The 14,706-nt window shown below is 50.8% G+C and overlaps 1 protein-coding gene across 1 annotated transcript; it reads right to left on the bottom strand.

The window, feature by feature from the left end:
• Positions 1-7,965: 7,965 nt before the first annotated feature.
• Positions 7,966-12,709, bottom strand: C3H1orf216 (chromosome 3 C1orf216 homolog). The gene is made up of 2 exons (XM_061412546.1): positions 12,079-12,709; positions 7,966-9,911 (listed from the first exon to the last, which is right to left on the bottom strand). The coding sequence occupies exon 2, from the start codon at positions 9,904-9,906 to the stop codon at positions 9,223-9,225; it is 684 nt and encodes a 227-aa protein (XP_061268530.1). The 5' UTR covers positions 9,907-9,911; positions 12,079-12,709; the 3' UTR covers positions 7,966-9,222.
• Between the last annotated feature and the right edge of the window lie 1,997 nt (positions 12,710-14,706).

The raw sequence follows: 14,706 nt of genomic DNA, 5'->3' as shown, positions 1-14,706 counted from the left end.
CTACCTCGTTCACATCCACTTCTCCATCTTCTTTCCCATTCTTTATTCCCATCTCCCCTCCTCCCCATCGAGTCCTACAGCACCCTCATTCACAACCATTTCATTTGTAGGATGTCCCATGGAACATATTCCCAACCTGGTTAATAAAGCAACATTTACTTTTATTTTCCTTAAATTATTAATAAGCACAAACAATAAAGATTACCATTTCAGTAGCCTTCTTTAAAATTAGTTTCAAAACAGCATACAAATTTCACTGTTTAGAAAACAAATGGTCAATTACTGAAATTAAAACATTTGCTTCTAGATGGGGCAAAAAATAATACCAAAGCAAATTAACAGAACAACAACATACTGGGCTATAAAATATTCTGCAAATTACAAGGCAATTTCAAGAGCATTATTTAATATTCACAGCAAGCCTATAAAGTAGATGGTACTTGCTTTCTTACCTTGAACAGAAGAGGAAACTAGAGCTCCAAAAATTTAAGTGAATTTAGCTCTTGTTCACAAGGCTAGTGAACTTGAAAAAGAATTTAGTGACCTCCTTGGTGGTCCAGTGGTTAAGAATCCACCTTGCAATGCCAGAGACGCAGGTTCATTCCCCAGCCTCGACTACTGAGCCCATGTGCTGTAGAGCAAATCCTGAGCCTGCATGCCACAATGAAAGACCCCACAAGATGTGTGCCACAACTAAGACTTGGCACAGCCAAATAAATATTAAAAAAAAAAAAAAAGAATCTAAAGCCAATTTTATAAGGGGTGGAAGGAAGAGGAAGGGCATAGGAATGGGGAAGATTCAAAGGTTGGGTGGTGGTGACGGTGGTAACAAATGGGGATGCAATTGGGCATGGAGTAAGTGGGACGGGGATAATATGTGCAGGAAAGGATGGTAATGAGAATGAGTTTGGGATGGAATAGGGTAGGGTAGGAGGAAATGAAGATGGTTATAAAGGCAGGTAGGGAATGGTTGTGGACTTTGAGGTGGTTAGAGAATTGATTCTGCAGCCAGACTGCCTAGGCTTGAATCCTGGCTCTGCCTCCAGCCAATTATGTGAATTAAGGCAAGTTGCTCGACAACTTGGGCCTCGGTTTCTTCATCCACAGATTGGAGGATGATCATTGTATTTTTCTTCTAAGAATTAGGTGACTTAACACAGATAAAGCACCAAGAACAGTGGCTGCCCTGACGCAAAGTTAGCGATCTAAGAGGACACTCTTCTCCTCCTCCTACCCTCTGCCTCCTCCTCTTCCTTCTTCCTTCTCTTATTGCCGATGTTGTTAGGAAGGTCATTTGGGCTGAAATAGAGAAGTGAGTTAGGAAAGATGATGCTGAGAATGGGAAGAAGCAGGGACAAGAATAACACACAGATGCAAGTAGGAATAAAATCAAGGGAGGGGAATGGAGTATGGCATTGAAACCCACCAGATGCACCAGAGGAAAGATCTGGTCTTCTTCACAGGGTTTTGACACACACATATACATCTGTGTCCACCTGCATGTTCTGGACTGACCCCATGCTGCATGGTTCCTGCAGAAACAAGTTTAGTTGATATTAATTAGGGAGGGTCCTTTAAGGAAGTCTTGTTGGCTTCCATAATGAAATCCAATGACCTGGAGCAGAAGCCCTTTCTTCAGAGGACTGGCTTCTGGGACTCCTGGCCTGTACTCATTCCTCCTTTAGACTCTCTCAAACTGTGAAGGTTCTGGGTATACCTGAAGACAGAGGCTCGAGTGGTTCACAGATAAGTGGGATACTTTACTGACTTTATTATACTCCCCAGCACCCCAGGAAGTGATGTGATGTCTCAGGCCAAACCCCATGAGAGCAAGCATTCATAACAGTTGTACAGGTAAAGCCTCACTCCTCATTGTGGTTGCTGGCTCAGAGAGATTGTTTCTGGGACAGTGCCCGGCTTCTGAACTTTTGGAGGCTCCTGGTTCTTGGCTCCCCAGGGCAAGTCCTCTTTCACTTTGCCTAGGATGCTGTCTTCCTTGTCTGCTTTTACTCATCCTCCTGGTCACATCCTCCACATCAGCCCCTCCTTGAACGCTCTCCTGATCATCCCCTTTGAACTTGGAAATCTTTTACTTCCTACCCATTGGAACACGTTTTAGAAAGTGCTTACGTAGCACCATGGACAGACTTGTATTAGCATTTATCACACTGCATTCTTATTACCCATGTCTGGGTCTCCAGAAATTGACTGTCAAGTTCCAATGGGCGGGGACTGTGTCTGATTCATCTAGGTGACCACTGCCTACCAGAAAGTCTGTCACATGGTAGACAGTAACAAATATCTGTTGGATACAGGGTTTTCCTGTCTATGACTAAGACGAGGATTGAAGAGCACCTTGGAAGCAGATTCCTAGGAGGAGGTGTCTGGTGACAGTGGTGACAGGAACAGTGTGACTCAGACATGCTTGCAAAGTGTGGGGTTCTGAGCCCTCAGGATGTGGTCCATCCTGAGAGATCTAGGACAAAAGTGGCTAGCAGCTCTGAAGATTCATGCACCTGGAGTGGCCTCAGAGGCCACAAAGACCTCAGGAAGCCCATGGAAGGGCGGGGCCACATCCGCCAGGGAGGAGACCTGCTGTCCTGCGTGGGGCAGGCATATTGTGGGCAAGGCTGGGCCAGCATGCACCGCCTCTGGAAGGTCTGCCTTCCCACTGCCCTGTAGTTCCCTGGACCTTGGGGCTCTGAAGGATGGTTCGGTGAGGGACAAGGCTACTCAGAGATTTCATGGGAAAAATCTCCAGGAAGGCTCTTGAGGCAGGTCTTTGTGGACTAGACAGTAACTTGAGAACTCTAGACCCTGGGGAAAGATCAGGCCAGTGGGGATATAGGAAGCAGTCAGAGAAGGCCCTGCATTTCCAGCTAAGCAAGCTGAGCCATTGGAGAGCCTTGGAAAGGTTGTAATTTCTAGGAATCAGATGGAAGCCCCACTCTAGAGCAGTGTGAAGGGAACAGAGGGAGAAGACCAGGAGCCCTTCCAGTTGTCCAGGTGAGAGATGCGTGCGTGCATGCTAAGTCGCTTCAGTTGTGTCCAACTCTGTGAGACCCCATGGACTGTAGCCCGACAGGCTCCTCTGTCCATGGGATTTTCCAGGCAAGAAAACCGGGGTTGCCATGCCTTTCTCCAGGAGATCTTCCAATCCCAGGGATCAAACCCACATCTCTTATGTCTCCTGCATTGGCAAGCAGGTTCTTTACCATTACACCTGAGATGACGGTGGCCTGAACCAAGGTGGGGAAGTTGGAGTGGACAGGAAGGCATAGGCTAGAGAAGTGTTTGCAAGGAGGAAGAGACAGGACCTGATGATGGGTGTGAGGAGTGACCAGGAGGACCAAGGCTCACACCCCAGATGACTGAGTGGGGTGAGCAGGTTTGTGGGAAGGGGTAGATGAACTCAGTTTTGGACACGGGAGGTTTGAGGGGCTGTGGGTCCTCTGGGTAGAGCTGTCCATGGGGCAGTTGGCGGCAGAGGCCCTGCTGGAGTTCAGACGATGGGCAGAGGCCAAGACACAGAGCGGAGGCGATCCTGGGAGGAGTGCAGAGAGAGGAGGTCCCAGGGCAACCCTTCAAGGTCTAGGGAGTTTCTTGCCCTGAGAGTTGTCTGAACGCTGAATGCTGGAGGCTGGCCAGAGGAGTCCAAGCAGCAGGAGTAACAAACCGGGCCCCTCCCGCCCGCTAACTTGGACTCGCTCAAACGTGTCCCTCAAGGTTCCAGTGCCACATCTAAGTTCTCACTTGCAGGCCACATCACCGGCACACCGCAGCCCCCTCTCTCTCTTCTCTCCACAGTCCCTCCCCTCCCTGCAGACCCTAGGGTTAATCCTCCTCCTCCCCCAGATTAGGGGCGCTGCCCCTCTTTGTGCAGCCCAAGTGCCGGAGGCGAGAGCCCTGGGAGGCTTGCGGCCCTCTGGGCAGCTGAGGTGGGGAGGGCGGCGACGGGCGCGGGGGAGGAGACACAAAAGGGGGGCGGGATCCCGGCTGCAGCTGCCCCGCGAGGGGCCGGGACAAAGGGCCTGCTGGCGGGCTGCTCGAGCCGTTTTCATGCTTGTTGGGATTAGGCGCAGGAAACGTCGCTCCCGATCGTGCGGATCAACAGTTCCGTGCGCGCCGGCGCGTGGGGTGTACTCGGTTCCACCCGCCCCCCGCTTTGTGCTGAGTCCCCGGCTCGAGGTGGCGCGGGGGTCCGGGGAGGCTGCCTCTTTGTCTGTGCCTTTCGCGGGCCGAGCCCCGCCCGGGGACCGCTGAACACCCGCTGTACGCAGTCCTCCGGCCCTCACCCTCCTCCCCAGCGCGGAGCTCTCGAGCTCCACCTCGCGCCCCATTGTAGGGCAGGGTCTCAGACCCCCATGGCAGGAGCTCCTAGGACCGCCCCCTCCTACGGCCCAAACCCTTTTTCATCCGCGGTGTGGGTGTGTGGCGGATGCAGGTCCTTGGGGGACCTAGCCCTTCCCCCGGCCCTGACCTCAGTACAACGATCCACATTTTCCAAGAGCCACTTCCCTCCTCCCGCTGGCCCGTCTCATCTCAAATTTACAGGTGACCAAAGAGAACGGGGCTATTAGAGGACCCACTGCTTCTGAGCCTAGCGGTTTGGGGGGAGGATTGGGGAAGGATAAGGTTTGGCTAGGGAAGCCTTCTGGAGAAGGAAATGGCAACCCACTCCAGTGTTCTTGCCTGGAGAATCCCGGGCACGGGGCAGCCTGGTGGGCTGCCATCTCTGGGGTCGCACAGAGTCGGACACGACTGAAGCGACTTAGCAGCAGCAGCAGCAGCAGCAGGGAAGCCTTCAGGCCTAGAGAAGAGGAGCAAACACATTTTTGGCTGCCCTGTGCTGGGGCTGGGAGAGTCGGAGGTCTGACCGGTGCAGAATTCCCACCTCCTCACCCCTCACCGCCCCTACCCGCACCTCCCGCACTCACCCCCTCCCCCGCCAGGCTGGGTGCAGTTTTCTTTCTGAGAGGGGTGGGGGAAGAACGAGTGTAGGTCTGTGTCCAGGAGTGAGTTGTGTGTGTGTGCACGTGCATGCATAGGCCTGGGTTCTGGTTCCCCTGTGTCTGTGGGTGCCTGGTGGGTGTGGGCATGTATATGAGTGTGGATATGAGGTCTGGTTTGCGACACTCCCATGTCATGCTCATCTTCTCACCACCAGCATCCCATTAAACTCATAAGTCTGGAATTCAAGGCCCTTAAGGAATGGTTTTTAATAGATAGCACAACACGCAGTGCCCCTGGTGGCTCAGTGGGAAAGAATCCACCTGCCAAAGCTTGAGAGGTAGGTTTGATCCCTGGGTGGGTAAGATCCCATGGAGAAGGAAATGGCAACCCACTGCAGTATTCCTGCCTGGGAAATCATGGACAGAGGAGCCTGGGGGCTATAGTCCACTGGGCACAAAGAGTCAGACATGACTTAGTGATTAAACAACAACAACACACAACATAACTGCCCAGCTGCGTCTCCTGGCTCCGATGGCCTCCTCATTCTCTCCCAGTCCAAGTCTAACACTTATGGATTTGTTCCTCTGTGCCAGGCTCAGTTCTAAGCCCTATACATGTGTAAACTTCCTGAACTCTCAAATAATGCTATGAGAAAAGCATGAATGACTCATTGCACAGTTGAAAAAAAGTGAGGCACAGCTAGTAACTGGAGGATCCAAGACATTTGGGTCCAATCTGCCCTAGGAATCACTATCCTCTGTTGTCTCAACTTCCACTCATTCTCTAGGCTCTTCTTCCTCCAGGAAGTCTTCTTTGATCATATGTTCAGAGATGTCATTGCTTTCCTGTCTCTGCTACCTGTTCATACTGTGTTTAGGAGGAAACACTAACACTGGTTTGCAGTGAGGCCTGTAGAGACTGGCCAACCTGTCACCAGAGGGCTACAGTCCTTGCTTGAGTCGTGTATATGCTCAGTCATGTCCAACTCTTGCAACCTCATGGACTAGAGCCCACCAGGCTCCTCTGGCCATGGAAATTTCTAGGTAAGAATACTGGAGTGAGTTGCCATTCCCTTCTCCAGGAGATCTTCCCAACCCAGGGATTGAATCCACATCTCCTGCATTGGCAAGCAGGTTCTTTACCACTGAGCCACCTGGGAAGCAGACCGTCTGTAAGATGGTCCCTGGTGATCTCCACCTCCCAGTACTCAGAGCCTTGTGTGTAATAGTCCCCCTTAAGCAACTTGATTTTAACCAATAGAATCTGGCAACATTGAGGGATTTCACTTCGGTGATTACATTGCAGAAAATTGAGACTTCTGTCTTGCTAGCACTTGTATCTTTCTTGGCTTGCAAGCTTTGATGAAGCAAGCTGCCATGGCCCACACAGCCAGGAATTAAAGGTGACCCCAATCTTCCTGGAACTGAATGCTCCCAACAAAGTAGACCATGGACCTTGGACTGATATCTTGACTGTAGCCTGGTGAGAGAGTCCTGAACTACAGAAATGGTGAGATAACAAATGTGCATTGTTTGAAGTCATTGAATTTTAGGGTAATTTGTTATGCAGTAGATTAACTACAGGTGACTCTTCAACAACACAGGTTTGAACTGCATGGATCCACTTAAATGTAGATTTTTTTCAGTAGTAAATGTTACAGTACTACATGATTCACAGTTGGTTGAGTCCGAGGATGCAGAACCGTGAATATGGAGGGACCGCAAATATGGCGGGCTGACTCTAAGTTACACGCAGAGTTTTGACAGTGTGGAGGTTCGGTGTTCCCAACCCCTGCATTGTTCAGGGGTCAACTGCAATATACTTTCTTTATATAAGTACTGAATTTTTGAATTTTCAGGACTTTATAAAAGTAATGAATTTTTGAGAAATGAATGAATGACTCATCATACAAACTAATGTAAAATAGAAGATCTAATCTAGATTGGCATCACCAGATATCTGAAATCATGTACATGTTTTATAATTACATCTGTGTCAGAACCATCTGAGGACCCTAACTCAATCTTTTATAGTCAGGCTTCCACGTCCTTCAGGGAAGTGGTTATCTCTAGGGCAGATTTGAATATGTGAGCATGCTTGTATGAATGTGGGGTGTGCATGTGTCCCTCACAATTGACACCCCTCCCTTTTAGGCCTAAAGGTGCCTCAGGACAAGGACAGTCCCTTGGGCAGAAGCCAAAGTCTCCCCTCTTGGACTGAGAGGCCCCCGAGGAGAGATCCCCCCCACACCCACCTCCCATAACCCTCCATGAGACTGCCAGTCATAGGAGACTGAATTCTTCCTCCCAGTGTCTTCCTTCCACCCACTCACCCCAGCTCCAAGCCCAGAACCCTGCTCAAAAGGGGAGCTCAGACAGTGTGGAAAAGAGGCCACCTGATAACAGGTAGAGTAGAAACACAAACCCAAGAAATGCATTTCTTTGCCTCAGTTTATTTGTCCTGGTTTTGGTCCAGAGGCCAGGTTCATACTTACCACACAAGAGTCCCCAGGGCCCTTGCTTCAGCCTCACTGCCTATACCTTTCACCTATTCACCCACACATTTTGCAGATAGGGAGACGAGGGCCAGAGGCAATGTCAGTGATCACCCATCAGGATCTTGTATCCTCTTGGCTCACAAAAGCAAAGCAGGGAGCTCAGCTACCTTAGTCCTTGGTTCTCCCTAGAACTCACCTGCTCTCCACCTCACAGAGCCTCTGCTGGAGCCCATCAGCCCCATGCAGTGACATAAGAGGGTAGGGCCCAGCATCCTAAGAGCTTCCAGGAGCTGGACTGACACTGCCCACTGCCCACTCTAGAAGGCTGAACTGCGGCTCCTCCTGGCCCAGACAGTCTAATCTCAGGGACACAGACCAAATTAATTTGACATGCAGGGTTGCGAAAGCCAGAAAGGCACAGCAAGTAGAAACAAAGAGAAGGAAGTAAGGTTTTCCCCAACAGCCTTAGAACACCTGTCCATTCCTTGCAACAGCCTTAGAACACCTGTCACACATTCCTTTTCTATTTTTTATTGAGGTGTAATTGACACATGACATTATATCAACACAGATTCCTTTTCATCAGAAGTTTAAGTCAATAAGGTTTGTAACAGTTGCTCTGCAGTGGAGGGTGTGATTTGGTTGGAACTGGTGTTTTAGAATTCCTATTCTCCCAGTCTTCTCAGGGTTCTGCCACTGTCATCTCCTCCATCTCCCATGTGCCCAATGGCAGAGTTCAAGCAGGACAGTCCCCTATCTTCTCCTCTGATCTCGCCCCCATGCCTGCCATGGTGTCAGTCACCATCCTAGCTCTCTTCCCTGATAGCAGTTCTCCACCAACTGCCCTGGCAAAATTGCAGCCAAAAAAGACAGGGTAGGCCAGAGCAGCAAATCCACCATCAGGGACAACAGCCTTAGCAGAACAAGGTCTGGGAGGAGTGAAGGGGAGGGATCAAAAGAGTTAGCCTGAGAAATTCCAAGAGAATGGATCAACCACAACCTTCAGATAAATGAGAGCAGGCTAGCCTTTTCTCCAGGGAGCAGTGGGACCCTGTGGAGACAAAAGGCTAGTGTAGACCACGGGTAACATAAGGTACGGATGGATGCCCTACATATACAATTGAACATACATGCTCCTAATATGCATATCCCATGCACACATGTACCCCTACAATAGGCTGTGCACACGAGGGCTCATTCACAAATACCCACCAGAAATCTGCACACTCAAACTCACTTATATGTAAACACACATCTTTTGCATATCTATCTTCACTCACACACATAGATACACACCATGGGGTACCCATCCATGCATACATATACAAATTTACTTCCTCCTACATATATACTATGGGCTTCCCTGGTGGCTCATATGGTAAAGAATCCACCTGCCAATACAGGAGACATAGGCTCAATCCCTGGGTCAGGAAGATCCCTCGGAGAAGAAAATGGCAACCCACTCCAGTATTCTTACCTGGGAAATCCCATGGACACAGGAGCCTGGTATGCCACAGTCCACAGGGTCACAAAAAAGTAGGACACCACTTAGCAACTAAACAGCAACATAAATACTATACATACACATATGTACATAGTTACACATAGGCTTCACATGGGCCTGTGCACATCTGCCTACATGTTAGCACTGACACACTCACTTATGCTTCCCTGCACTTATGCCAGCAAATAATCTGTACTTGCTTGTGCATAACCACACACATGTCTGCAAATATATACATAAACCCTTGCACCCCTGTACAGAGACACCCTTAGTCTTGGCCCCGGGGCCCGGATGGTACTGCCCTCTGTTGTAGGCAGCGGATAAGCTCCTTCCGGTTATCTAGAATGGTGTCAAAGCTCTCCTGCAGACGGGCCTGCTGGTCAACCAGCTGGTGCTGCAGGCCCCGGATCCACTGGAGCAGGGCCAGGCGACGGTACATCACCAGGTGCACGTGGTGCTTCTCCTTCTCCTGCTCTTTGTAGCGCTCCTGAGCCTGCAGCTGCTGCACGGCCTGGGCCACCGAGGGCAGAAGGTGGTCTGGAGGGCCAGGAGGGGTCCCACAGGCAGACTCAGGGCTGCGGCTAGGGCTGTCAACACTCAGGGAGCTGCTAGCATAGCCATTGTCCTCCAGCGGGGAGCAGACTGTGCTGGCACCACCCGTCTTCTCAGGCCCAGCTCCAGGAATCTCTGCCCCCTCCGGTGGGCTGCGGATCTCCCCCTCAGGGAGTCCAGGAGCCTGGAAATCCTGGTTGTCAGAGGGCAACTTGGAGGAGCTCCTCATTACTACGGGCTCCACTTGGCCTGGCATCCCGTGCCAATTCTCATTGGCGTCCTTGGCACTCGTCATGAAGTTGGAGTTGCTGTCTGGTTGAAGTTCGGGTGGACATACTCCAGGAGGCGGGCCCCCCAGGAACTGAGCCCCCTCAGCAACCCCTGGCTGGATGGCGAACATCTGGTCTGTAAAGGGGAAGCAGAAGAATGAGTCAGAGCAGGCGAGGGTAGGGTGCCTGAAGTCGAGACAACCTAGCAACAGACACCAGGCTGCCCCTTTGCCTTGACTCTGCTAACACCTCCCTTGGTGGCTGTCCTCTTCCCTCTCTGCTGCCGATTCTCAATCTCCTCACAGGGTTCTCCCTTGGCCCTGAGGCAAGCTGTCCTCTCCTTGTAGGCACTTCTCCCCAGATGACCTCACCTTCTGCTGGAGGTTCAAGAACTACCACGTGTTGGTGACTCTCAGATCTGTCAGAGAGTCAGATCCAACTGCTGCTGAATTCTGCAACCAACCATAGGCTCCTTAGATTCTGCACGGCCTGCCCTGCTCCCTGTTCAGTGTCGTCAGCCAAGCAGGCCCACTCTCCAATCACACGGACCGGAAACTGCGGGCACTCACACATGCACGCACATGTACATACAGCTCCCTTTCTCTTGGTGTGGGCCATTTCTAACCTGGATTACTGACTGCTATGACTTTTTCACTGATCTCTCTGCCTCTAACCTGCTGCTAAACCTCTTCCTGGCCTAAGAGGCTGTGTTTCTTCTGGCCCCTACTCACTGCTTCAGACCTGTCTCTTACCACTCTCAGCCCCTCCCACCATCCCAAACTGCTCAGAGATCTCAGAACACATCATTATTCTCCTCCCACAATCCCCTTGGCCCAACATATCCTTCCTCTCCCCTTCCCTCCCAGCTCTTCCCTTCTCCACCGGCAGATTCCTTTTCGTATGCTAAGTGAAGTGAAAGCTGACCCTGTGGACTACACAGTCCATGGAATTCTCCAGGCCAGAATACTGGAGTGGGCAGCCTTTCCCTTCTCCAGGGGATCTTCCCAACCCAGGGATGGAACCCAGGTCTCCCGCACTGCAGGAGGATTCTTTACCAGCTGAACCACAAGGGAAGTCTTTGTATGCTACGATTCAGCTCTAATATCCCCACCTTGCTGAAACCATCCTGACATTCTCCCCATGCCCCTAAATACACAAACACACAGTCAACTGTGCCTTCCTCTGGGTCCTCACTGCTTGGACACACGCTGTCTTATGCCTGTTTGTTTCTTGTCCCTGGCACATAGTTGATGGTCAGTAAATGTCTATTCAACATGTTTTTATTTCCTCTATCTTGTCATAGCAGCCTACTGGCCCCTCTACTGGACATGGAATTCCTCTCTATAACCTCCACCATGTTCAGGAGCCAGCACAGAACCTGGCACTGAGCGGGTGGCACTACCTCCTTGCTGAGTGAGTGAGTAGGGCAGTTGGATCTGGGCTGCTGACAGCTCAGGGCTGGAAGAGCTGGGCTGGGTTCCCTCTTCTGCCCAGTGAGGAAGCCCTTTTCCCACTGACAAGCCTCTCTTCTGGCCTCACCCCTTCCTTCCATGTTTATTACTATCCCAGGTCCCTGCCTCTATCTTGCTCCATCCTGAGGCCCTGGAGAGAGGGCACACCACATTATTCTTTCCTTCCCAATAACCGACTTCTCCCCAAATCTGAATTTAAATTGACAAGTTTCTACTGACCATAAATTACTAGGATTAGAAAAAGGGAATCAGTAAGAGTAAGGGGGAGCGTGGTGAATGTGGCAGGGACGCTCCCCACATCCAGCACAGTACTGGGAAGAAGTCCTGGGGGCAACAGTAGGGACAGTCCCTTGGAAACCTACAGACTCCATCCCCTTAAGCAAGGTGCCCGGAGATCGTCCCCGCCCAAATGGTTTCTTTTTTTCTAAACTTGGGCGGGGCCGTGAAGCAAGCTGGAAGGAGGTGGGGGCGGTGCTAAGGATCAAGGGGTCCTCAGGGAAGGTAAAATGGGAGCCGAGAACCCTGGCATCAGGCTTCTCTCCAAGCTAATCCGCAATTTGTCGGGGGTGGGTGCGGTGGGGCGGGGATGGTGAAGGTGGGAGGTGAGGGGATGGGCGGGAGTGGTAAGGATGAGCGGAGGCGGCTTCCCTTCCTGCCTAGACTTGCGGGAAAGGGATACCATCCCCAGGAGACAGAGGATCCAGACCATCTTTCCCTAATCCTCGGCCCCACCCCCACCCCCCCGACCAGCAAAAGGCAGCTGGGCAGAGGCAACGACCCCCCGCCCCTTGCGGCTGGGGTCCAAACCCTTCCGATCCGGCCCCGACTCACTGCCTGGAGGCGCCGCCCCGCCTGGCTGGCTCCGGTAGCTAGGTCTCCGCGGCGGGAACTGCTCCCTCGGGGCTGAGGAGGTGGTCCCTTGGCCTGGGCGTCCCCGTGGGTCGGGGCGTGGGGTGCGGGTTCCCCGGCTCTGCGCCCAGCCCAGGCCCTGACTGCGGAGTCGGGCGGCGTCAGCACGGCGGGGCGGGGCGGCCTGGCCCACGTGGGCCGGTTCGGTTTTCTGCGGAGCCGCTCGCAGGTCCGAGCGCCGGAACCTCCTCCCCCGCCTCCGGCAGCCTGGACCCAGCCTTGCAGATCCTGTTTAATTTCTTAACTGCATTCACTAGGTCTCCCCGATCGGTTTGCCTCACAGTGACATTTTCAGAATGAAAATCTGATTGTGTCATCAGCACCCTCCAGCCTAAAAGCCGTCAGTGGCTTCCGCATTGCCGCTTAAATCCTTAAGGCAGCCGCCGTGGGGCTCAGCATCCTGCTCTCTCGCTCCGGCTTCAGCCTTTGCCCTTGGGTTCTGCAACTGAGCGGCCTCGCGCTCCTTTCTGCCGCACTGTTCCCTCTGCTTAAAATTCTCTCTCCTCTCATATCTCAGATCTCTTCTCAGGTAAACCTTCTCTGACCTCCTAGGCCAGATAGTTCCCCTTATTATATTATCCCAAGGCTTTTTTTTTTTTTTTCTATTTCACAATTTGAAGTTATATGTTCGTTTTGTGCTTATTTCATTAAAGTCACTTAATGAACAGAGTAATTGCTGACTCTAATGATAAAACCAAAAAGCACTGGCTGCCCTTAGGGAGAGGCAGCCCCGGAAAGACGTCTGTGACAAATTTAGCCTTTAGGGCGAGTGAGCTTCCAGGAGGTCCCTTCCATACCCACAGCTTTACTAAGTAAACCCAGCAATTTGCTTATACCTTTCTCATGCTACCCCCTCCATGCCACCAATTAAATATGATTCATCTTTCAATCATAATACGTTTAAAAATACCCTGGAAAGGCAGAGGAACCAGGGATCAAATTGCCAGCATTTACTGGATCACAGAGAAAGCAAAAGAATTCCAGAAAAACATCTACCTCTGTTTCATTGACTATACCAAAGCCTTTGACTGTGTGGATCTTAACAAACTGTGGAAAGCTCTTAAAGAGATGGGAACACCAGACTGTCTTAACTGTCTCCTGAGAAACCTTTATGTGGGTCAAGAAGCGACAGTTAGAACCCTGTATGGAACAACTGATTGGCTCAAGATGGAGAAATCAGTACAGCAGGGCTGTCTGCTGTCACTCTGTTTGTTTAATTTATATACTGAGCACATCATGGGAAATGCTGGGCTGGATGAGTTACGAGCTGAAATCAAGATAGGTGGGAGAAATATCAACAACCTCAGATATACGGATGATACCACTCTAATGGCAGAAAGTGATGAGGAACTGAGGAACCTCTGGATGACGGTAAAGGAGGAGAGTGAAAGAGCCGGCTTAAAACTAAATATTAAAAAAACTAAGATCATGGCATCCAGCCCCATTACTTCATGACAAATAGAAGGGGAATAGGTGGAAATAGTGACATATTTCCTCTTCTTGGGCTCTAAAGTCACTGTGGATGGTGACTGCAGCCATGAAATCAGAAGATGATTGCTTCTTGGCAGGAAAGCTATGACAAACCTAGACAGTGTATTGCAAAGCAGAGACATTACTCTGCCAACAACGATTCGAATAGTCAAGGTTGTGGTCTTCCTGGTGGTCTTGTATGGTTCTGAGAGCTGGACCATAAAGAAGGCAGAGCTCCAAAGAATTGATGCCTTCAAACTGTGGTGCTGGAGAAGACTCTTGAAAGTCCCTGTACACCGAGGAGATCAAACCAATCAATCTTAAGGGAAATCAACCCTGAATACTCGTTGGAAGAACTGATGCTGAAGCTGAAGCTCCAGTATTTTGGTCATCTGATGAGAAGAGCATCAGACTCATTGGAAAAGTCCCCGATGCTGGGAAAGATTGAAGGCAGAAGGGGAAGAGGGTGTCAGAGGATGAGATGGCTGAATGGCGTCACTGATGCAATGGACATAAACTTGGGCAAATTTTGGGAGATGGTGAGGGACAGGGAAGCCTGGCGCGCTGCAGTCCATGGGATCGCCAAGAGTCACACAACTGGGTGACTGAACGACAACAACCAGTGGTCAGGATCTGTGCTTTCGCTGCCAAGGGTCCGGATTCCATCCCTGGTTGGAGAACTGAAATCCCACGAGCTGTGCCTGGAGGCCAAAAAAGTACCCTTGTCTTTCCCTCTTCCCTTTCTTTTGCTTTTTTTTTTTTAAGAGGAAGAATTTGTTACTGATCTCCATGATACGTCATCCTCTTCCATTTCCAACTTAATTCCAATTTACCATTCTGCAACCTAGAGAGTTCCCTGGTGGCTCAGATGGTAAAGAATCTGCCTGCTATGCAGGAGATCTGGATTTCGTCTCCTTCCCAGATCGGGAAGATCCCCTGGAGAAGGAAATAGCAACCCACTCCAGTATTCTTGCCTGGAGGATTCCGTGGACAGAGGAGCCTAGCAGGCTATATAGTCCATGGGGTGGCAAAGAGTCAGACGCAACTGAATAACTAGAGAGTAAATAGCAAATTAAATCA

Source organism: Bos javanicus, chromosome 3 (assembly GCF_032452875.1).
Source record: "Bos javanicus breed banteng chromosome 3, ARS-OSU_banteng_1.0, whole genome shotgun sequence".
Lineage (NCBI taxonomy): Eukaryota > Metazoa > Chordata > Mammalia > Artiodactyla > Bovidae > Bos > Bos javanicus.
This window is presented reverse-complemented; position numbering and strand designations above follow the sequence as displayed.